General features: G+C 53.1%; 1 protein-coding gene across 1 annotated transcript in view; it reads left to right on the forward strand.

Moving 5' to 3' along the window:
- The first annotated feature begins 2119 nt into the window (after window positions 1–2119).
- LRRFIP1 (leucine rich repeat (in FLII) interacting protein 1) overlaps window positions 2120–24681 on the forward strand; it is a 144955-nt gene continuing 122393 nt past the window's right edge. The window contains exon 1 of the mRNA XM_012648839.1: window positions 2120–2266. Within this exon, the coding sequence (XP_012504293.1) occupies window positions 2171–2266 (96 nt within the window). The 5' untranslated portion in view covers window positions 2120–2170. The remainder of the gene's footprint in view (window positions 2267–24681) is intronic.

Raw genomic sequence — 24681 nt, forward strand, 5'->3', positions numbered from 1 at the left:
CAACAACCCAATGGGGAGAGTAAGGAGGAGGACCAGGAACTGGACCCAATTCCATAAGCTCGGCCGTCACACCCTCACTAAGCAGCTGGCACGTCCGATCCCCAGAGAGGGTGTAAAGCTGAGGAAGACGTGGCCAGTTCCCGCTCGCCCCACTCCAACAGCCCGTTATGGAAAAATGTAAGCATTAGAGTAAAAAGTGGCTCAAAGTTCTGACGAAGGACAGGGAGGGAGAAGCAGGCCTTGGGAGGTGGGGAGGCTTCCTCCAGGAGGGAAGGAACTTAGATGTAGCTTCGGGTAAGGAGTTCCAGGCATCCCAAGTCAGCCAGGAGGGCAGCGGCATGTCTGTCTCCCTGGTGGCTGTGCGGCGGACTCCAGCACGGCACCTGGGAGGTAGCGGGTGCGGGAGTGCCCACGACTGAACAGATGGAAACCAGCCTCGGCAAAGATGCAGAGTGATCACAGCACCCCGGGGCTGGAGGCCAGGTGAGCAGCCTACACAAGGCCAGCGCAGCGGGAGAGGCGGTGGCTCGAGGTTTCCTACAAGGAGGATCACATCACTTACGGAGTATGGGTCCCAAGTGGTGTGAATACGGCATAGGAGAGTCAATCAACGGTGCTTCCTTAGGGTCTACAGTGTGTTGGGTGTAGTACAAGCTCTGGGAGTTCAGTGATGAACAAGGTCACAGTCTGCTCTGCCAACCCACCTGAGTCCACTCAGTCACCCTGCCCAATGTCACCTGGATCTGTCCTCCCTCTCATGTCACTGGACTTGCCTTTTCTCTGCAATGAAACCTCCTGCAGTTTTCCCTGCCACTGCGGGGTCCCCTTCCTCCTGTCTCCTCCATCTAGCTTCCGGGGTACCTTCCTGAGAACCAAAGCAATCTGGCCACATCACCTGGTTGGAAATATACCAAAATGTTAACTGTCCCTACCTGGGGGTGGGGGAAATCGCAGCTGACTTCACTATGGCCCCTCCCTCTTCCACTGCTATCCTCCCCCATCTGGCCACGTGGAAGCTCCCAGTACCTCAAACACACCAGTACCTTTCCCACCCCTGCTTCTGTGGGCGCCTTTTTTCTCTTATTCGAGACTCACGGCTAACAACTAACGTGCTGGACCAGGAGGCAGGCGCTTTTGAAACCCTACCTAATCCTCCAATTTATTTTTAAATCCACCTCTAGGGTGTGGACGGTGAGCTTCCGAGAGCTCAGGCAAGTTCGCTCCTTTTTTGCCTGTATATTGAGAGCAGCAGATGCACCAGACCAGATCCTAGAAGCTGCGGACCCACGAGTGAAGTGGCAGGTCCTTGCTCTCAGGAGGCAGACACAGGGGCAGCTGCGAGCACGGGGAACACGCGCGAAAAGACAGAAACGCACACTCCGCAGGATGATTCGGAATGCAGTGAAGCAGGCACCCCGGAAGCTGGCCAAGGTCACCTGGGCCTGACCCCTGAGCCTGGCTCTCACCCCTCCGTGACGAATGCGACTCTGGCTCCCCGGGGAATGGGGGGAGGGGCAGTCTAAACCATATCCTGTGCCCGCAGCTCTGCCCAAACCCGCCTTGACAACCCAAGCCCCTGAAAGCCTGCCCACCGCCCCCTGCCCCCATTAGCTCTGTGCCCACCACCCTGGGGCGGGTCGTTCCACGACTACGCTCCAGCCAAGCAATCCCGGCGAGGCCCACCCTCGGGTGCTCCCGGTCCCCGCCTACCCGCGCCCATGGTCCCCCAGGGTCCCGCGTGCCTGGCCCTGGGCATCCCTGGCGTCTGCGCGACTCTGGTTATCTCTGGCCCCTGTAGCTCCTGGTCCCGGCGTCCCCGCCCCAGATCCCCTCCCGGACGTTCTTGCGGTCCCCGCGCCCCGGCCCGGTCCCCCGGCCTCCCCACGTCCCCCGTTGTCTCTGGCCCCCGTAGTTCCCGACCCCTGGCGTCTTCGCAACCCCTGTGTCCCGGGCCCCCGGCGCCCCCGCGCCCCCGCCGCAGTTCCCCTCCCCGGCGTTCTGCGTCCCGGCCACCCGGCCCGGTCCCCTGGCCTCCCCGCGCCCCCGCGTCCCCAGCCTGCGCCCGCTGACGCCATGACGCCGCGGCGGAGGGAGGGGCGGAGCGGGCCGGGCCGGGCGGGCGCGAGCGGCGGGAGCGGCGGGTCCCGCGGCAGCAGCGGGCGACGGGCCGATGGACATGGGCACCCAGGGCTCGGGGCGCAAGCGGCTCCCCAACCGGGAGCGGCTGTCGGCGGAGGACGACGCGCTGAACCAGATTGCGCGGGAGGTGAGCACGCCGGGCGCGCGGGGGCGGCCCGTTATGCGGGCTGGGCGGGCGCGGTGGCCCCGCGGCAGCTGTCAGGCGTCAGGCGTCGGGCAGTCTGTCCCGCCGATCGTCCGGCCGGCGGCGGGCTGGGCGGGGCAGGGCGCGGGCAGGGGCGCGGGTCCCCAGCACTGGGCCGGGCTCCGATCTCCGCAGCCTGCGGACCGGGCACTGGTCCTCCAGCCGGGGACAGGCCGAGGACGCTGCACGCCTCCCCCTCCCCGGCCTCCCTCCGCCGCTGCGCCCCTGGGGAGAGGAGCCGGCGCAGCGGCACTAGGTGGCCCTGGGCCGGGCGGTGGGGGCGAGCGCCCTGCTTTGTTGTGCCGCGTGGGAGAAGGACCGACCCTGGAGGCCACATGGCCCTGCCGAAATAGCCCAAGTTTGCCATCTGTTCATCGATTGTCACCCGTAGGGTGCAGCTTGGAGATGAACCTGGGGTCACTGTGAATCCTGTTTCTGGACTGAGCTTGAAAACGAGTCCAGGCACACAGAAAGGTCGTCATTAAAGTTTCCCGGGCAGAGTTGATTGTAACGGAGATCACGTTCCGTGATGAACTTTAGTGTAAGGAACTGAAGGCGCACTGGAGTGGGTATCTGTGCAAACGCGTTTTCTCTCCCGCAAGGATTCTACCTTAAGGCTAAACGACACAGGTGACATCGGAGAGATGTACAGCGGTTAGAGAGCAGCAGCTTTGGGGAAGGGCAGCAAGTGGGTTGGGGCCCCGGGTGGACAAAGGAAGCTTAATTTTTGGTGGTATCCTCTTTGGTGCCCTTTGAATTGTGTGCCATGTGCATCTGTGCAGCCCTCCTCCTAGGTTCTCTTCCGTATTGGGGTACAGTGCAGAGTTGTTCTGTTATGCATATTGTGCTCACATGGAAAACTCCCAGGCGGTTTAGGCTGTGGTGTCTGGTTGCATCAGTCAGGTATTTATTGGGGTCTACTCTATAACCAGCTGTGAGGTGTTCGTAGCTGTAAATACCTGAGTTTGCTTTTATGGACCTGTGGCAGTCAATCAGTATTTATTGAACATTGAATGAATGAAGACTTTCGTTTTACTCTATACGAGGCAAATGGGCTTCCCAGGCAAACTCCTATTCATCCCTTGAAGCCCACTGTAGATGCTGTGTGCTGTGTGAGACCTCCCCATGCCTAGCTCTCTGGTGTCGCCCCAAGCATAAGTCTCCTGGCCTCCACTTGGCTCCCCTGGTTCTTGCTTCCTGCACCCGCTGTGGCAGCCAGGATGCCTCATCATTATTTGCTCACTTGTAGAGGGTGACACCCAGACAGGCAGTGTCTCACTGTTGTATCCTAAGAGCCCAACACAGAGCCAGGCACATAGTAGGTGCTTGTCTGTGCACGTTGCACTAATTCATAAACAAAAGAAGTACAAGGCATTTAAAGGACCTTTGGCTAAATATAGATATTTGCTAAATGTAGTAGCTTGAATATAACTCACCCTCCCACCTCCTGTGCAGACAGTCATTTATGTATGTGTTTGACCATAACACCAAACAAGTGTTCCCTACGAGGGCCAGAGTGACTGGGGAACCGTGAGTGACCGGGGAACCGTGGGCCTTGTCTTGCTGTCTGTGGTTGCCGCGCAAAGGAACGAGAAGAACGAGAGTTCCCAAAGTCTTCCTCTTATCTGCTGGTTTTTATAAAAATAGATTGAACAAAAGGGAAGGAAGGGAATGCTCTCCGGGTTGACAGGCCTGAGGTCCTGCCCCCTGTCCAGGGAGGTGCCGTTGGCAGTTATAAAGATAGACTTGGGAGTCAGAGCTGGGCTTGGAAACCACGCGGTTCTTCGCTGGCTGAGCCGTCCTAGGAAAGTGAGTCACTCAAGCTCCTCTGAGCCTCCGTTTTCTCATCTCTAAAATGGGGAAAGAGAAATGCCCCTTGGCCTTCAGGATTAAAGAGAGTGGGTCGCAGATACAAAGTATGTAACTAGGCTCTGGGTAAATAGGAGAGCTCCCCTCACATCCCCTCTGGTAAAAAGCAACCAGGGAGGCAGCTGTTACAAGTAGTGAGTGGCACATATTGATAGGCGTGGAGGGAGCAGGTGCAACATTTTATGTTTTACTACAAATTGAATTCTATTTCCCAACTGTGAAAACTCACTATTCAAATGGCAAATATCTACTCAATGAGTTCTTAAGCATTCTTATAAAAATCAACAAAATTGTCTAAAGTTCAGTACTTTCTTATTCACTCATTGACTCAACAGACACAAGTCATGGTCCCCAAATCCCCGTGCAAGGCAGACGAGGAGCCGGGGACTAGCCTGGCAGGGATCTGCCCCCGAGAAGCTGGGTCAGAAGCGACTGGGATCTGTAGATCAGTGACACTAACCGAAGACAGGAAGTGATCTGATACACGGGGCATGGACAGTGTTCTGAAGGTTTGCAAATGAGAGAGGATTGCAGCCAGACGATGGGATCAGAAGTGGCTTCCTGGAGGAAGCGGCACTTTGAGTTCTTGAAGGATGTATCTACAAGTCGGGATGCTTGGCTGCCAGGACAGAAACCCTGACCGGACTGGCGTTGGCAAGGGGAAATACATTGGCCTGAGAACAGAAAGCCCGGAGGCAGGGCAGAATTCCCCGCCAGCTCCGCCTGGCTCTGCCGTGCCTGGTGGAGGCCGACTGGCCGCGGCTGCCCCTCGGGAGCCCACACTCTATCCCTCCGGGTGGCTCTCGCCTGAGAGCTAGAAGTGTCTCCCTGATAAACTCCACGTGTCTCCCTGGCCGCCCTCTGCGACTAGGACGGTTGACTCAGGGGCCCACCACAGTCCCAGCGGCAAGAGGGGTGGATGCCAGCATGACAAGTGAGGCCCATCCCGGAGCTGGGCAGAGCCAGCCTGCCCTGGGAGCACCGGAGGAGGTGTGGGGGCCTGCGGGGAAACCCGGCCCTTAAGGAAGGGGCAGGATGGACTTGGTCAGGCATCCAGAATGCGCCTCCTGGAGGGTCAGTGGGGAATCCTCAGTGAGCGCACAGCAGGGAAGCAGGGCCCGTTTGCGCTTTTTGGGCGGGAGCAGGAGGCAGGGCTGCTGAGACAGTTGAAGCCATACGTTTCTACGTCTGCAGTTAACATGATGGTCTCAACTGCAGGCAGGTTTATATTAATAGTAAATAGAGTTGTTATTTTAAAACGCCTAGATGCATTAGCGCAAGTCGATTGCTTCTCGCTATCTTGTCGCGAGGGAATTCAGGCGAGATGTTTGTCAGGAAAATGGTCCAGCGAGCACTTTGCGAAGCTCGTTATGGCTGAAGACAAGAGTTGCCTTTCTCACATCTGGGAGAGGTGTTTCCAAAGCAGATAGATTTTTCTCTCCTACCACGTTTGACATTCTGCTGGTGATTTTTGGTCGTGTCCCAAATTCTCACTCGGCACTCTGCCACCGCTAAAATGATCCTGCTCTCACCATGCCCGAGGCAATCCAGGTGTTCCTCTCAATGAGGAGTGCCTGTCCTCACACAGACGCGGTATCGGTGCGGGCGGCATCGGTGACTGGTAACAGCCGGGGTCCTTTCCACGTTGCGGCGGGCCTCTCCTTCCCTCGTGGCCCCACGAGCGTCCCCTTCCTCACTCCGCAGGACTGTTTCCTGGAGTGTCCTCTCCAAGCTGGCCCAACTGGACCTGCTCCTCTGGCCCCACGACCATGCTGGGCACACTGGTGGCCCACCCTGCTCCCCTCTACTGGCCCCGAGCTGACTTCCTGGCCTCTTCAGGGCTCACGGCTCCCCCTTTCACTTGAGAAGGGGCCACGCAGAAGTGGCTTTGTGGAGGAAGGGGTCACACCACCCCAGGGCAGCCCGTGGCCATTGACGTGTCTCAGATGGAACCAACATGTGGCGCGTTCGCTGCTCTGGAGCTGGCGGGGTCAGGCTGGGGGTGACTCCCGCCGAGGACACTTGCCGGCCAAGCCCTTTCTCCCCGCCCCGCCCGCCTCCCTCACGCCACTCACAGCCCTGGGCTCTGCTTCTGGGGAACCCCATGCGAGCCTGCGCCCCTCATTTGGGCAGTCCATACATACAGGGCATTTTACTTTTACTTTGCCCTTCCCCGCCGCCCTTCCCAAATAGCTGTCATACAAGCTGTCCCTTGTGTTGAGGGACCCTGTCCCTGTTCTCAAGGCTGCCGAGCACCAAGCCGGGGTGTGCCGCGCACGGTCTTTCTCAGAACAGCCCGGAAATCAGGTTCAGAACCTGCGCTTCACCTTTCCCCAGTGCCGACCCCACCTGGCTCCCCAGGCACCGAGCAGCGCCGGACGAGCCCAGCGGCCGGGACCACACTCTTTCCGGCGCGGTGACCTTGGGCCGGCATTTACCTAAGCGCAGTCAAGATGTGGGACTTGTCACCACAGCCTGTTGCACCGCGTTTGTGCCCTCACCTCCATGCCTGTTTTCTCCACGAATTTGCTTTTCTGAGGCTGGTCAGTGGGTAAAAACCAACTGGACCCTGACTGGAAGGTGCCGTCCCGTGTCACCAGTGGTTTGCAGTCAGGGACAGTGTCCTGGCCCCTCCTTCCACAGCAGTGGGGAGGGGTGAGGGCAGAACACAGGGTGGTCCAGCATGGAGAGCTGTCCCGCTTCAAATTCTAACATAGCCACCCCGAGTCCCCGAGGGTTGCTCCTCTCTGCTTCTCCTGAGACAGACACACATCTTGGCTTTAGGACTGTGACACAGCCGACATTCCAGATTTCTATCACAAAGTCTGAGCCATGGGGGACACAAACACTGTGCCTGTGACCTTGGGCAGTTGCGCGATTCCCAGAAGATGCTTCTGGTTGGAGAGGGAATCGGAAAACTCAGCTGTGGATGGTCCTGCTGGTCCCTGGGGCCTGGGGCCCCTTAGGGTTGGATTTGTATGCGCAAGACGTGAAGAGGAAGTCAGGGGACCCAGACTCTAGCCTGCCTGACACCTGTGCGCCCTGTCAGGGTATGGGACAGGAAAGGAGAGATGGGGACAGAGGTTGCCTCTCAGCCCACAGTGTGCCAGGTACTCTTAGAAGCTTCACTCCCATAATTAGTATAAATCCTAGCACAAGAGTTTAGAGTGTCTCCATTTGGCAGAGAGAAAACAGGCTCAGAGATGCTAAAGGACTTGCCTAAGGTCATCTAGTAACTAAGAGGTGCTAGTTTGTCACCCAGGCTGTCTCCTGGATCAGATCCGAGGCTCCATCCCAGACCCTGCTCCAGCCAGCGTCCTGCAGTCAAGCCGACTTCATCGCGTCCCTGGGCCTCATTGTCCCCAGCCGACCTCTGCACCATCAGGCGTAACGTTTCATGAGCGAGAGTCCCACACTCTTCTCTGCCTTACTGTGTCTCTCGTCTTCCTTTTCCATTCTTTCATCTTTAGAAAATTAGTTTTTATTTCGTCAAAGGAATAGATGTTTTTGCCTTTGCCCCTCTTCTTAGGCCATTCTCCACACAGCAGCTCTGTGGTCCTTTTCAAATGTGTCAGATCATGTCGCTTCTCTGATTAAAACTTCCCAGCAGCTTCTCATATCACTCAGTAAAAGCCAAGTCCTCGAATGGCCTGCAAGACCCTAAATGATCTGGTAATTCTCTCCGTGTTTATAAATAATATGCATACATGCCATATCTGGGTTTATCAGTTCTAGCTATTAGCTGCAGGCTTCCTGCACGGAAGGGTGAGGACTTGGTACACTCGGACCTGGCTCAGGCCCACTTCCCACTTCCCTTCTCCTCTCCGCCACACCATTCTTGCTTTGTAGTCTTGGGTTGCATGAGTATTCGCTGGCAGAATGACGGACTGATTAAGAGTATGGGTGCTAGAGTCAGATTTCATGGGTTCAAATCCTGATTATGACCCTTATTCCATGGCCTAGGACAAATTACCTAACCACTTTGTGCCTCAGTTCCCCCATAGGTAAAATAGGAACATTTTAAGAGTATATTTCTCACGGGGTGGTTATGAGGGTAAATGAGATATTTCACAAAAAGACCTGAGAACAATGATTGGCACGTAGTAAATGCTTAGTAAATGCCAGTGTTGATGGCGATGTCGCAGACTATGTAAATAGTGTCGTTTGCAGAGCCAAGCAGTGTACTATAACATTTCTTTCCTTATACAACCTTTTGCTTTTTCTAGAGTTATTTCTTTTTCTTTTGTCAATTGCTTATCTGTCTACATCTTTCATATCTAATTCTTCACAAACCTTTCAACAATAAAACAAATCAGATAATCTATCATAATACCATTTTCTTTTTTTTTTTAGACAGAGTCTCACTCTTTTGCCCGGGCTAGAGTGAGTGCCGTGGCGTCAGCCTAGCTCACAGCAACCTCAAACTCCTGGGCTCAAAGTAATCCTTCTGCCTCAGCCTCCCGAGTAGCTGGGACTACAGGCATGCGCCACCATGCACGGCTAATTTTTTCTATATATTTTTTAGTTGTCCAATTAATTTCTTTGTATTTTTTTAGTAGAGACGGGTCTCGCTCTTGCTCAGGCTGGTTTCGAACTCCTGAGCTCAAACAATCCGCCTGCCTCGGCCTCCCAGAGTGCTAGGATTACAGGCGTGAGCCACTGCACCCGGCCATAATACCATTTTCTGTATGATTAAACAAATCAAATAATCTATCAATTCTATTTTATTCCCCCCTAGAAATCTGGCCCTGAGCGACCCCTGTCCTCTAGATCTAATCTGGTCAGGCTGCTCACTGGGTTTGCCGAAGCTGTCATTTCCTTCGCCGCCATTCTGAGAATTCCTTTTGCCATTTTTTTTTTTGGGGAGGGGGGGGGGGTTGTATCCCTATTTCCTGGATGCTATATTGTCTTCTTTCTTGGATTGCTATCTCATTTTGCTGAAACACATCCTTCAGTAGCATTCTAAGCAAGAATGCCTTTTCTAAGTATTTGCAAGTCTGCAAATGACTTTATGCTACATCACACTTGATTGATAGTTCAGTTGTGTATGAAGTTCTAGGTTAAAAATAATTTCCCAAAGAATGATGAAGAACTCTAGGTATTCTTTGAAATAATTTCTGGTATGTATCGTTAATTGAAAAAAGCAACGTGCAGAAAGTAAAAATAGTGTGCTGTTCTTTTTGTGAGAAAGGCTGTAATTTTCTTGCATTTGCATTAAAAAACACGGGAAGAACACACAGTAAAAGGAGTGCGGGGATGTAGGTGGCAGCGGCCTTGTCAAGTGTAACTTTTCATCCTCTTTTGATATTTGAACCATGTGACCCTGTTACCTAGTCAATAAAATAATAAATATCAAAAAAATAAAATTAAAAACAATTTTTACCACAATTTTAAGATGTTTTTCTCATTTTATTCTAGCTTTCAGGATTGTTTTGAGAATCTTGATGCCTTGTATATTTTCAGTGTCTTGTATTAATATCTACTTTTACTCTCCAGAAACTTTCAGGATCTCTTTATCCTCAATTTTCTGGATTTTTTTTTTTTACTGATTGAGCATTCATTGGGTTCACGCAATCTGGAAACCTGTATCCTAAAATTCTGGGGACTTTTCTTGAATTTTTCCCCTCCTCATCATTTTTTCTGTTCCATCTTACAGGAACTCCTGTTGTTTGGGTGAAAGTTCCTTTTCACTCTTATTTTCTCATTGTTTGTCTTTTGGTAGTGCTATATGGACGATGACTCAACTTTACCTTCCACTCCTCCTACTAACTTTACCTGATCTATATTTAATTTGCAAGATTATTTTTGGTTGTTCTTTGTTACTTTTTTATAGCATCCTTTCCTGATTCACAAATGCTTATTGCTCCAAGGGTATTCACTTTGGTTTTTTGGTTCTTCCTGAAATTTTCTTTTTTCCCTTGCATTTTGGTCTCTTTCTTCCTGTTTCCTTTTCTGTTTTGTCTGTTTTGGCCTCTGTCTCTCATCTTGGAGCCTTTCCCAGGTGAGTGGTGATCCCTGGCTGTGGATTCGTACTTGAGAGTGAGGCACTAAAAATTGCAGGTATGATTTGAGCAGAGACCAGGAGGGGAGATGTCACAAGGGTGAGCAGGACACCACCTGGGGTGCAATGGGGAGGCTGCAGTGTGGGTACCAGACAGTGGGTCCTCAGGGCGGGGGCACACAGCCCTGGTTTGAACCCAGTTCCCTGCCTTCAAGGCCAGTGTGGGGAGGAAACGTTGCTTAACATTAATAGGGCAGAATTCTCTAATTTGGTGCCTATAGGTAGTTTTGTTTTTGATTAAGGGAGTGGTAGGGATTGAGAAGATTGAAAATTAATCTCACATTTATACCTGGAAAGGGCAGTTAACCTCTAATGTCCATACAGCCCAAACAAGAGAGCCAATCATTATGGTCTTCTTTTAGTGAGAGTGGAATAAAATGTCAAATTAGGTGAGCAAATAGAGTAATAAAAACGAGATTTTCATAGCTTCAGGCATCAGGAATAATTCATTTATTTGCTTGGAAATCCTCTAAGATCTGAGATATACTTTCCATAAAACAAATGTGAAATACCTGGAGAGTTTAGGTAGGCAGAATGTGATACGGTCTTGGCGGTGGGTAAAGCCCTGGATCAGCAAGTGCACAAGGGCCCGGTCTGTCTAGTGCCTCCGCTGACAGATTATGTTACCAAGTTTCCACCCACTTCTTGGCTCAGGGGAGTGAATGAAAAAATCTCACCATGATTAGGATCTTATTTAAACATAAAGAAACCAGAAGATCTAAGGTTGGTCACTGTGTTTTTAACCTCCGTCACGTAGGTTTACCATTCTGCCACCCGTGTTCTTAACTTCTCTCATTTTTATTTGTCATCTTCTTTTAGGCACCTGGGAAGATGAGGGGTTTTTCAGGCTGACGCTTAGAGAGATGAGATTTGCCTGTTGAATGAACTAGCATGACTCCACCCTGGGTGCCCAAAGATAGTGCTTTAAACTACTTCAGGCTTATTTTTAAGCCCCCAAAGCAGTGCTGTCGGTAGGACTTTGTGCAGTGAGGAAATGTGTATCGTCATAGCCACGAGTCCTGTGTAACTACTGAGCACTTGAACGTGGCTCGTGCAACTGAGGACCTGCATTTTCAATTCAATTTAAATGAATTTACATTTCAATAGCCATATATGGCTAGGGGCTGTATTGGATAGGGCAATTCGAGAGCAATAGTTTAGTCTTTGCGACGATGTGTTGTAACAGAGGCATGTTCGGTAATGAGGAATATTTACTGAATATTTATACACGGGGCTGTATATCACTCATGACGAGGCACAGAAGAAGAGTGAAATGGTGGACTGACCTCTGGCAGGCTGGATCCTTGCTGGGGCTGTGGCCTCAGGGACCAGTGGCCAGGCTGGAGCCCGAGGCCGGCATGGGGAAAATGTACTGGCTGTTGGAAAGAGCATGGTGAGCCTTCCTAAGCTGCGTGATCATAGGCAAGTTCATCTTTCCTTTTTCTGTGAAAGAGGAGTGATATTACCCGGGCCGGTTATATCAACTGCAGGGCCTGCCTCCTGGTGCCCGGCAGGTGCCAGCTCAGTGGTGATGCTCGTTTGCTACCGTCGGTGGCTGTGTCTGTCTCTAGGAGGAGGCACAGTGCTTCTTGACTGGTTGGCATGTGCCCCGGGGCTGAGATGGGGGGTAGGAAGGAGAGAGAAAGGATGGGAGAAAAATACAGGAAAGACAAGCTCCCATGCACAAGAGGGACACCGATGGCCCTTGGGACCAATTCAATGAACTCAATAAAAGCACTAATGGCTGTCACTGTAAATAGGTGTGTGTCTTAGGGTCAGAGACCCTGTGGACTTCCTTATAAGTTTAGGTCCCGTGTGCTGTTCTTTGCATTGAGAGGGAAAGGACTCTCTGTTTCCAGTAGCATTTTTGCTTCTTGGTCTTGGATGAAGAGTCAGCAGCAAGCCACCATTGGGTTTTTGGAGCTGCTCTGTTCCCAAGCTGCCTCGCCTGGGTGTCTTCCTGGCTTCCCGGAATTATCGGGCCACTGCCCCAGCCTTGTTCTGCGCTGTTAATCTTCGGGCTTATCTGACCTCTCAGAAGCTACTAAATTACCTGCCTATTTTTAACCTGAGTACCTGCCACATGAGTAGAGATGAGGTGATGGCCACATGGTCTTCCAACTCTTTATTTCAGTTTCCGAAGTTTTTTCTCTTACTTTTGTTTTCTGTTAGGGTTCCTCGGCCCGGGAGGAATAATTCTCTGTCGCGGGCCGTCCTGCCCGTCGCAGGCTATTTAGCAGCATCCCTGGCCTCTGCCCAGTAGCTGCCGGCAGCTCCCCATCCCCAGTGTGACGACAAACACGTTTCCAGACACTGTCAAATGCCCCCGGGGAGCAGAACGCCTGCTTGCGGGTCACTGTCCTCGGTTTTCCCTGCCACACAGCCAGGTTTGTACCTTGAGCTCCTCGCCGCCCCCTCAGTTATAGAAACCTGATCCTTCCCTCTCACCTCCTGTCAGTGGATATGACCGTTCTCCGGGGGGCAGAAAGTACTAGCTGAGCAAACCATGTTCTTCTCAGCGTGTCCTCCAACTGAACCTCCTGGAAATCGGTACAGAGGGCCCCGCGTGCTCTGAAAGCCGTGGTGGAGCCGTATTAGGACTCAGCTGCAGACGCAGGAAACGGAGCCATCAGCTGCAAATTTGATTGCGCTTTGCTGCATTCCAGAGTATGCCCGAGTGGATGGCGGGGCGGCGGGGTGGGGGCGGCAGCTATATCAAGATACTACAGCTGAGTGGCTTAACACACTGTATCTCTCCCAGTTCGGGAGGCTGGAAGTCAAGGTCTAGGCACCGGCACGTCCAGGGCACGCCCTCTGCTTCTTCAGACCACCCGAAGTCCAGGTGTGGCTGTGGGAGGAGCGACAGGGAAGACCCCCCCCCTTCTCTCTCACTTGCGGGGGCAGGGCTAGAGACCTATTCATGCCCCACTCCCCAGGACGGCCCCCCAGATGAGAAGGGGGACTGGATGTTGAACAACAAAAAAACAGTGACCGATACATGGGGTTAAAATTGTCCCCATGTCTCCTGCAAATGCTTGTAGCTGAACTTCTTAAAATAGACGGCTGGGTCATTGTCGTGTGCTTGTGCCTGTGCGTAGGCCCTGGGTCTGTGCACCTCAGCAGGACACTCTCCTTACATCCCGGATTATTCTCCAGAAAGTGCAGTGCAGCCTCTGTCCCTCCGCTCTTGCCGGTCTCCGTGAGAGAACTGTGACAGGCAGTCATGTCTGTGCAAGACTAGCCCTTCCTCCCCTCGGGCTGCAGAGATGGGGCAGGAAGGGACAGTAGCCACGTTGAAGTTCTGGGGCATTCACCTCCGCGGTTTGTACCTCTTGCTTCAGTTTTTGTGTACAATTCTGAAGGAAAACACACACGTGCACTATCCCTCTCGTTCACTGAAAATTCAGCTTTATAATTCCTTTTGGTTTAATTAAACCCCTTCATTTAAGGTTTAATAAGTCCTTTTTTTTTTTTTTTAAGACAGAGTCTTGCTCTGTTGCCCAGGCTAGAGTGCCGTGGCGTCAGCCTAGCTCATAGCAACCTCAAACTCCTGGGCTCAGGCAATCCTCCTGCCTCAGCCTCCCAAGTAGCTGGGACTACAGGTGGATGCCACGATGGCCGGCTAATTTGTCTATTTTCAGTAGAGATGGGGTCTTGCTCTTGCTCAGGCTGGTCTCGAACTCCTGAGCTCAAGTAATCCTCCTGCCTTGGCCTCTCAGAGTCCTGGCATGAGCCACCATGCCTGGCCTTCATAAATCCTTTTTACTTGAATTTCGTTTTTGTGAGTAGTGTCACAGATTTAACCTATTTTTCTTTCCTAAATATCTTTCCCAACATAGAGCCTGATAGTTAATAAATGATACTGAAGATGGCGTATGGTGGGAGGATTGCCTTACAGCTCAACAGGCTGTACTCTGTACTATCCAACAGCTTGCTCTTAAAATGTGATTTTTTGAATATAACAAAGCATAGCGAGTTCATAATCATATTTCAGACAAGGCTGCACCTGGCCCTTAAGGGGACTCTTGTGCGTCGTTTAGGGAGCTGTGGCGCTTCCTTTCTTGGGCCCTTGCAGGAATCAGTGGTGAATGATTCTTTTCTTCAGTAATCATGTAAGTGGAGCCCCAGCTCTGCTACTAACCGCCTCTGTGACGTGGGTCCATGACTGTCCTGAAGCTTCAGTCTCCTCGCCTGCAGAATGAAGACAGAGGTGCAGAGAGGGTTCAGAAGATGACACTTGTCAATTGCCCCGACAGTGCCACCTGAGCAAGCGCTCGGTTCTCTCCAGGGAGCGCCGCCCCGTCCCCCCTGAGGGCGCACGGAGGTGGCACCTCCTTGGGGAAGCCTCCCCACCTGCCTGGCTCTTGGCCCAGGCCTGGGATGTACCTCCTTCCCACGTGTCACCCAGAACCTCCTCGTCACACGTCTCGGTGCGGTTGTCAGACCACACGCTCTCTAGGGGCTGCACAGGCCCTGTCACAGGTGGACCCCAGGGCCTGGCACAGTCCCTGGCACACAGTAGTCACTCAGGAACCACTTTTGGAGGAAGGAAGCTGAAAGGATAAATGGGAATTCCTGTGTGGTCTGGTGGTCATTAAGATTGTCTTACTAATATGAAAAGCTTTGAATATAGTAGTTTTCTTCCAAGTAGCTTAAAGTACCTCTGTTAAAGCTCCTGCATGATTACATGGGGTGCCTTTCATCGGTAACCCGTCCTAAACCCTGATAGGCCCATCAGAAGGAAGAATAGATCAGAAGGAGGAACGGTCCTGTCCCCAAATTGACAGCCTCACAGAATTCTCCAGCAGGAGGCCAGCGCCACCAAGAAGCCATGGTTGTCCCCAGATGCCACACTGAACTTTCCTGCCAAGGCCAGGCCTGCAGTAGTTGCATCTTGGATTTCTCTTGGCGTGAAAGTTTTCCTCCTAACTCCCACAACCAGAGACATTTCCCATACCCGCGAGGAACTCTCCGGGAGACCCAAGCAGGGTGCAACTTAGAGGGTCAGTGTCAGGGCTGCAGTCAGGAGACCTGGGCCCGAGGCCGGCATCACCGTGCTCTGCCTTTGCCCCCTTAGACAAGTGACAGGCGTCTCTGAGCTTCAGTGTTCCCAGCTGTTAGTGGGGGCAATAACGGTTGGCCGTGGACAGTGTCAGAGGTGATGCGAACACAGTGCTTGGCAGGCCTGCAGGGGGCAGTTCCAGCCACCGACCACATGTGCGCAGCAGCCGCCCACCCGCCACCTATATTAAACATCTTCTGGACTGAGAAGCGGTGGCCTGGCTCCTGCCTCCTTCTCCAGGCTCTGCCCCAGGTTCTAGGCTCCAGGTTCCAGGCCCTGGGTTCCAGGTTCTAGAATCTGGGCTCTGGGTCCTTCGCTCTGGGTCCAGGGTCCAGGCTTCCGGGCTCCATGCTGTGGGCTCCAGACTCCTACCCCACTCCAGGCTCTCCGGGGTAGGGCAGGGGCTGGGCCGCAGGGGCAAGTCCTCGGCATCGCTGGCTCACCTGTAAGGTGGGAAGACACGGGCCTGCCTGCCTGGCAGAGTTCACCCGAGGTCCAAAGGGGAAAGCACTTAAGACGAAGCACAGAAATCCTCCAGGGCTTTGCGGCTGTCAGGTGGGGGTGACGCTCTTGTCAGAAACATTTAAAATAAATTCTTAAACACCCAGATGTTTCAGCCCCATTCGTAGCTGCTTCTGAACACAGAGCAGCACGCTCGCTGGCCCCAGTGGCCGGTGTTTTTCTTTACACGGAGGAACCGCTTCCTCCCGCGGTTGGAGGAGGGGCCGGGCGCAAGCCTGGCGTGTGATCAGGGAGGAGGCACTAGGGGTGTGGCGGGAAGGTGCAGGAAGGAGCCTGGCCCCGAAGCTGTCCGCGCACGCAGCCTTCTCTGGCCTTCGAGGCCCTGCCCGATCGGGTCCACGTGGAGGGGGGAGAGATGGACAAGAGTCGCCATCGCCATGATGACCACGGATGCCGGGAGCCCAGGCTTGCCAGGGAGGGCCCTCCCCGACCTGAGTCGTCCCTGACATCCCGACTGCTCGGCCCTGCCTGCAGGCTGACTGTGCACGGTCTGAATCGCACTCAAGGGAAACTAGGTGGTAAGACCCCCTCTCAGACATGAGGGCAGAGGGTCCTGTCACTTACAAAGAGGCGTTACTGATCAAGCCTTTTCTCAAGGCAACAGAAGGCCCCAACTCTGGGGCTTTTTGTTTTTGTGTTTTTGACTTTGTGGTAAATGGCATCTGTTTGCTCTGTGCCTTCCCCTTGCACTTTGCAGATGTTAGTTGTACGGCAAACTTGCAAAAGCCAGTTGTCCCTGATGGGGTGCAGTCAGGTCACCCTGCCATCTAGATGGTTCTACACCCTCAGATATGGACGTCACAGAAGCGTCTCTGAAATAATAGCTAAGTTGCTCAAACCAACTTTGAGAAAGCAAAGCAGATTGGGATGGAATTGAGGGGTTTGATTCTACCGCAAATGGATGGTTCCCAAAGTGTGGCCTCCAAGCGCAGTGTCTGCACCACCCAGAACCTGCTGGAAGGGCTGGGTCTGGGTCCCGCCCATGCTCTGACTCAGAACCTCTGGGGGTCAGGGGGGGCCTGGCCATCCGCGTTCTGACAAGCTGGCCACACGACCCCGGTGCGCCCCGGGGTTTCAGGAGCTCTGCCGCAGATAAACTGATGCTGCGGGTGTATCTGGCTATGGAGGAGCAAGAACGCATTTACGCTGCCTCTCCTGATTAGCAGAGTGCAGCTTCCTCCTGCGCAAATCACCGGGCGAATGACTTGCTTGGTCATAAATGTTAACATGGACACGACCCGCAGGCCGGGCGAAGCTGCCTCCGCCATGGGGCTCCCTCCCTTCTGCCCGATGAGAGTCTGGCGTGGCCCCCAGCCCTGCACATCAGCCGCTTGGCACACAGCAGATAGCGGGTTACTGTGGGTCAGTGGCGAGTGAGTGAGTGAGTGAATGAATGAATGAACAAATGAAAGAACGAGTGAACGAATGAATGGACTTAGTCCTACTTCACAGTAACATTTGAAAGTTCAAATTCTTTTCAAACTAGAGCAAGATTTCCAAAGGGTCGTTGGTGGTCGCTTGCGTGCAAATGCGGCTCTACGGAAGCCTGCGGCTGGCAGGATGGACGTGGCGAGCCGTGGACCCTCTGAAACGCACGTTTCGCTTCCACCTCACTTTGCCAGGGTGGTTTGGGACCCTAACCCCGTCTCATGGAACAGCACCCGGGGGGAGAGTGAAAGCAAGGAATTATTATAAATCCTTCTGCTTTTCACTCTAACTCTTGCTGCCTCTTTCCAGCGCCTCGTTTCACAACTTTTCCTCCCTCGTGTTTCTCCATTGGCTTTTTTCGTGATGTATGCATTTGGAAAAAATCTTCTGAATGATCCTGGTGCTGGGACTTTGACCTCATTGGGCGTCGTGTGGGCGATCGAGTTGCACTGCACGCTGCCAGCGCGATGAGCTCGTGCTGCCTAAAAAGGCACTCACTGCGTCCAGGAAAGCCCGGCTGGGAAGATGGCACTCGCCCAGGGGCCGAGGCCACTTGGCCCACACGTGCAGAATATTCTCCTGTGCAGCTTCCCTGCTGGGGTGGAGGGTTTGCACTGGAGGAATTTAGGTGTATTAATACGCCCCGCCAGGTGCAATAAATAGCTGTCTTTGCCTGACCTTAACCTCACATAAGCGCCGTGGTTCTGAAAAGCCCTGTGCACCCCAGGAGTAATCGAAAACATTTGGGGAGAGTGACGCTGGTGCTAATGCGTTCGAGGTGGGTGGCAGGTTGGGGCATTCAGGTGGAAATAAAAATGCGTGAAGTGTCAGAGATGTGTCTGGTGAAGCTGGGAAGCTTGGCTAGACTAGCCTTTAAGGGGATGTGTAACAGTTCTCGGCAACTTTTTTTAAACTAGTGACAGGATTTCCCCGGTTTTTCCGCTGAAGGCTCTTCTCTGTTCCAGGGTCCATTCCAGGAGCCCATGCTGCATTCTGTCACCATGTGGCCTTTGACTCCTCCAATCTGTGACAGTTTCTCAATCTGTCCTTATCTTCCTGACCTGGCGCTTTCGAAGGGTAGTGGTCAGATATTTTGTAGAATGTTCCTCAGTGTGGACTTGTCTGATTGGACTGAGGCCATGGGTTTGGGGGAAGAACCCCACAGAGGTGACGTGCCCCGTCCCTCGCGTCCCAGCGGGGGCACGTGTAACCCACACAGGGGGTCATCCCTGGGGATGTCGGCCTTGGTCACTTGGCTAAGGTGGTGTCTGCAGGTGTCTCCACTGTAAAGTTGCTGCTCCTCCCTGTCCCTGCTCGTTCCCTGGAAGCAAAGCACTCAGTCCAGCCCACACTGGGTGACGGGGACTTGGGCTCAGGTCCTGCAGGGAGGAATATCAGAGAATTAGCAGCCCTAAGGTTAACTGTCGCTGCACTGGTAAATTTGGAGAGAAATGCCCTGCAGCTATGCAGACATCCTGTGTCACCCTAGAATTCATCAGTAGATATGCAATTCTTTTTGTAGTGTGGACATCAAAGCGGGTTGTTCAACGTAACCAGTGAACTTGAGAGCAGGGATTGGGGAGCCCTCCAGTGGTCGTGGCCCAGCCCCCAGGTCCTGGCTGCTTCTCCTCGCTCCTTACTGCCGGGATGCCACCGGCTCTCTGGATCTCACAGACACCTTTGTGTGTCCTGTTTGCTGCTGGGGACGTGGACCCTCCGAGACCTTCCTACCCCACACTGCTCCCCTCCTCTCCTGCTGCCACCAGAGCCAGCAGCAGAAAGGCGGGTGCCCGACCACCTGCCCCGGCTGTGCTCTGGGTCCTAACATGCATGGGAACAAGATAGAATTGGGAGGTAATTCTTTTGGCTTCGTCTTCTGTTTGAGGGGAGGAGGGTGGCCAAATACTGGACCATTATTTGAATTAAGGCCTTACGTGGTAGGTAGAAAGAATAGCGACTTTATTCTTCTTAACTCATTGTCACTGTTCATGATCTGCTCACTTATTCCCTCAGTTTGAGATGAGACCTCAGTTTTTAAAAGCACTTGTTTGGCTTTGATATGTGACTTTGATAAAGAAACCCAACAGCAGACAGCAGGCCCCTCGGGTTAGCCAAAGCCTGTTTGGCCAGTTAAGCCTAAATACTGCTGTTCAGTGGACACATTTTTTGCTAATTTCGTTCCCTGCTTTCTACTGTTAAAATGAGTAGACTGTAGGGGGAAAGTCTAATGGAAGGAAGGGAAATGAGCTGACTTGTAGAAATTATCCTGAATGATGGTGAGCATCAGAACGTGAGAAAGATCAAAGAAAATGCGGACCAGACAATTAAAAAAAAAACGAAACGTCTGGATTGCAGAGAGTTGCAGTCTTTGCCTAGAAAACGTGACAGTAAATCTGTACCCAGCAGCGTCCGCTGGGCTCTGGGGAGCCCTCACGTCGCACGTCTCCCTCCCCCCGCCCCGGTGCCTGGTGCTCACTGTGGGAATCGGGACCGTGGGTTAAGGTTTGCTAGCTGGTCACATGCACCGTGGGCTCTGAGCCCTTTTCTTAGCTCATTAACACAGCAACGCTGTGGGGTAAATGTTCCCCCCTCATTCACATGTGGAAGCCCCAATCCCCGCTGTGGCCGTGTTTGGAAATGGGGCCTCCAAGGAAGTGTTAAAGTTAAAGGAGGCCACAGGGGTGGGGCCTGACCCAGTAGGATCATTGTCCTTGTAAGAGAACTGCAGGGGCCTCACTGTCCCTGCACGTGCGCACGGAGTAGAGGTCACGTGAACACACGCAGCACGAAGGGGCCTCTGCAAGCTGGGCATTTGCTGGCACCTTGATCTGGAACTTTCCAGTTTGCAAAACTCTGAGAAAATGAATTTCTACTGGTTAAGCCACCGTGCCTGTCATATTTTGTTACAGCAGCCTGAGCGGACCAGGCGGCGGACACTGTTACTCCCATGTGGAAGGTGACGAAGCGGAGTCACAGGACGGAGGAGTTGCTGGCCTCATTGATCTGTCGATTTTCCCTTTACCTCTGGTGTTTCGCTTTGCAGATTTAATGTACTGTTCAGTGCGTAAAGGTTCCTGGCAATTGCAGCTTTATTGTAAATCTACCCACCTGCCTTTATCCCGTGGTTCCCTTTTCTTCATTTGACTTTTTTCACTTAGAATTCTCCTTTCTGTGATGTTAATATCTGAAACCCTGTGTGTCGGTCAGGACAGGGCAGGTGTGACTCAGTAGCACTCGAGAAGTCCGGCGCAGGTCTCAGGGCCTCGGATAATCGTCCTCTCTCAGTCCCTGCCCAGCACGACTTTGTCGCCGGCTCAGGCTCACTCGCTGGCATGTGAGACCTCTGCCCGCAAGTGCCACGTCGTTTCGGGCACAGATGGTGGGGAGGGAGCCAGGCGGGCTCCTCTGGCCGGTGTGAGGGGCTTTGTGCAAAGTAGAAAAAGGGAGGAAGACCCCACCCCTAGGTGCAGGGTAAGGGGAGGAGAGGGTGTCCCCTCCCTCAGACGGGGCAGCCCCCGCAGGGCTGGGGAAGCAGGGGCTGAGTTTCGGCCCGTCGCCCCGCGGCGGGCGCTGTGTGGCCAGGCATGGTGTCCTGCTCGGAGCACACTGGCTCGCCAGGCAGCTCCCGGCTGTGCCGTCAGGGGACACGGCTTGTCCGTGGCGTCCTGTTCTCCCAGACCCGGGCGGTGGGCTGTGTGTAAGGTTTTGCTTTCTTTATGTCTCCATGGGTATTTTCATGAGAAGCTGGGGCTGCTGGCAAGACAGTGTTTCCAACCGTTCCTGAAGCGGGGGCCACAGCTGCTTGTTAAGTTTTCCGGAACCTGGAGGAAGAACTTACTCCTTTCTTTGATGCTCCGAAACAGTAAGGACGGCCTCTGACAACGATGGCGTCTAAATCCAAAACCGAGACTGCGTATATGTACACTGGTGTTCTTGTTTTGCTTTCTTTATTTGTGTTCTGAAATTACCCTCCTTTGTGCCCGGTTGAAGTCACATTCGCATGACTTAGCGCTCTTGGCGCTGCCCGCCAGCCGTGGCTCACCGGGCCTGGCGCCGGCCTGCGCCACAAATGGCCGCCACAGCGCCTGTGTGTCAGGCGTGCAGGGGACCGGGAATCGCTGCTTTCCCGGCAGCCGCCCACTCTTTCCTGACACCCTAAGGCTGCTCTTTCCCTATTTTAGGGCTTGTTCTTTGCTGAAGTCATGTGGCAGCACATCAAGGGTATGTTGTCGTGCAGTGTCCAGATGCTCGTTGTCATCTGGGTAGGAGATGCCTTCGGTCCAGATGCCTGTTTCGTGAACTTGGTCGAGTCATGAAACCTCAGTTTTTCTTTCCTCTCTTGCCTTCCCGTGATGAACAGCTGAACCCGTTTTCCCAGGAACCAGCCCCAGCCGCGGCCCCGCCCGTGCAGTCCAACCCGGGGGCACCTGGGAGCTGTGCCCCTCACGCAGAGGACCCTCGCAGCAGGCGGTGACAGCAGGTTCCCGCGGAGGAAGGGGAAAGCCCTGGGAGCCAGTGGCTTGTTACCTCCTACCTCGTTTTCTCAAATTCCCGAGAGACACATCCTCTCGGGGTTCTTTTCCTTTTCCTTTCCGGGTGTGGTATCGCGTGGGTCAGTTCCGTCGTTCTCGCTGCCTCACGGGGGTTCTCGGAGCAGGTGTGGCCGAGGCTGCCCGGGGCGGCTGTGGAGCTGCAGGGGAGCCGGGCTGCGGCTTGGAAGAGCCTGTGGTCCCAGCTGCGGACACCCCCGTAGCTCAGAGCTAGCTGGGGCTCAGCCTGGGCTGGGGCAGCCCCTCGGCCCCGCCACCGAGTGAGCGCTCTCGTTAGCCATCCGCGAAGAGGCTGTGACGTGAGATGCAGTTACAGGTCACCCGGAGGGCACACTGAGTATAATTTTAGATTTTGTTTTCTTTTTCTAAAAAGAAGGTGATTATTTCAGGTTGTCGTCAGTGGCAGTCAGTGAAGGATGTTCATATTTTTTATTTTTCATTTTATTCCTCTGGCCACTGGCCCCCCTCTCCCTGCCGTGGTCCGGGACATCCACAGGGACCGAGTGTTGCTCTGACCTGACCAGCCCTTGGTTGTACCACTCGGGCCGGGCAGTCTTTCTGTTCATTTACTTGTTCATTCATTTATTCATTCTTTCTCTGATCCAACAAAGACATCTCTGACTAGTCCCTACGAGTACCAGATCTCCAACGCTACTGTCCAGTATCCATCCTTGCACTGGGCAGGTTTTTGCTGAGTGGTGCTCTGCACTGGGGATTTCCCCGGGTGCTGGGGACACTGCAGTGCACAAGCCAAAGGCCCCACCCTCCGTACCCTGAGGACACGTGCAGTGTCGAAAGTGCTGTGAAGGAAGACGGGAGTGAGGAGGGCACCAAGAGACGTTGCTGTTGTCCGCGGGTGCCAGAGGGGACTCCCGGCAAGGTGGCATTGCAGGTAGGGGAACGGCAGGTGCAAACACTGCAGGACAATGTGGGCCTGACCCAACCAGAGTCCGAGCAGGGGCTGTTGTGGCTGAGGGAGGGATCCCAGGGGACAGTAAGGAGAAAAGAGGCCAAAGGGATACACAGGGAGGGAGAGTGGAGGGAAATGAGGGTGGGGACAGCACTGGGGCCCGGGTCACCTGGGGCCATCCAGGGCGGCTGTAAAACTTGGGCTTTTCCCCCAGTGAGGTGGGCAGCTATCTGATAGAAGCCCAGCCACTCTGGCCTGCGTTTTAAGAGGATTCTTCCTGGTGCCATGTACAGGACTGCTGTGGATGGCCGGGCAGGTTGCGCACTGCAGAAGCCTAGGGCACACCCCTCCTTCTGACTCCTCTGTGAATGGCTGTCACCACCTGAGCAACACCAGCCCTGTAGGAGGAGCAGACAGACGGGGACGAGGGCAGAAACCATAGACCAGGCTAGACGCTGGCACAGCGACCCGGAGAAGTGATGGTCACAGACCAGAGTAGAGCCATGGAGTGGCCGGAAGTGATTACGTTCCTCATGTCTTCTGCAAGTAGAGCCCACAGGGTTTGCTGATGCATTGGGTGCGGGATGGGAGAGAAAGACATGAAACGTGAGCCAAGGGGTGGCCCTGAGCGGCCAGAAGAGTGGATGTTCAGATTTGACCTAAGCTGGTTTGGGGGGCTGGGTAAATGCCAGGTTTAGGGGAAACCTATTTGTCCCTCTTGGCAGCTCTGCACTCTGCCCCCCACATCCTCCTTGCAAGGCTCACTGGGTCACTCTGGGGTGCGGATTTCTGATTAGCGGGGTTCAGAGGCTAATTCGTAGTCCCTAAGTGGTACACTAAAGTTAATTTGTACAACATATATCACACTCTTTAAGTGGAAGGGTTTTAAAAATGAATTTTAAGATAAAAATTGTCAAACATGCCCCAAATGAGGGAGACTAACACAAAGAACACCGTACACCTGTCACCCAGATCCAACAGGGTGTTGCCGTACCCGCCTCACCCAGCTCTTCCTCTTTTTCTCGTGTTCTTTGCTCATGTGCCGCGTCCCTTCACTCCTCGGTGTGTGCGTCTACAGCAGGAATATTCTTACAGAACCACAATGCTTTCACACTTAACAAAATTGACATGAATTGCTTGGCATCATCTAATACCTAAAGCATAATACAGATTTTCTAATTATCTCAAAACCACAGTGAGATATCACCCCACACCTGTTAGAATGGCTATTATCAAAAAAGACCAAAAGGTAATAAGTGTTGGAGAGGATGTGGAGAAAAGGGAACCCTCGTGCACCGTTGGCGGGAATGTACATTATTACAGCCATAATGGAAAACAGCATGGGGGTTGCTCAAAAAATTAAAAATACGACGACCGTACGATCCAGCAATCCCACTTCTGTGTGTATTTCCAAAGGAAATGAAGTCGGTGTGTCAAGGAGGTCTCTGCACTCGCATGTCCTTTGCAGCACTATTCACAACAGCCGCGTGTAATCGCCCCGAGTGTCCACCAACAGGTGAGGGGATAAAGAAAACAAGGCGTGTCAACATACACTGAGGTACTGTTCAGGCTTAAAAATGAAGGAAATCTGTCATTTTTGACAACATGGATGAACCTGGAGGACATTATGTTAAGTGAAATAAGCCAGGCACAGAAAGACAAATACCACATGATCTCACACGTGGAATCTGAAAGTCAAACTCACAGAAGCAGAGACTAGAATGATGGGAGGTGGGCGATGGGGGAGATGTCGGTTAAATGACACTAAGTTTAAGTCAGGAAGAATAAGTTAAAGAGATCTATCATATATCACAGTGACTATAGTTACAAGAATATATTGTATACTTGAAAATTGCTAAGACAGTAGAATTTAAGCATTCTTACCACAAACATAAGTGTGGGCGGTAGTGTGCATGTTAATTAGCTTGATTGGGCTATTCCGGGATGTATATATAT

Source organism: Propithecus coquereli, unplaced genomic scaffold (genome assembly GCF_000956105.1).
Source record: "Propithecus coquereli isolate 6110/MARCELLA unplaced genomic scaffold, Pcoq_1.0 Scaffold295, whole genome shotgun sequence".
Lineage (NCBI taxonomy): Eukaryota > Metazoa > Chordata > Mammalia > Primates > Indriidae > Propithecus > Propithecus coquereli.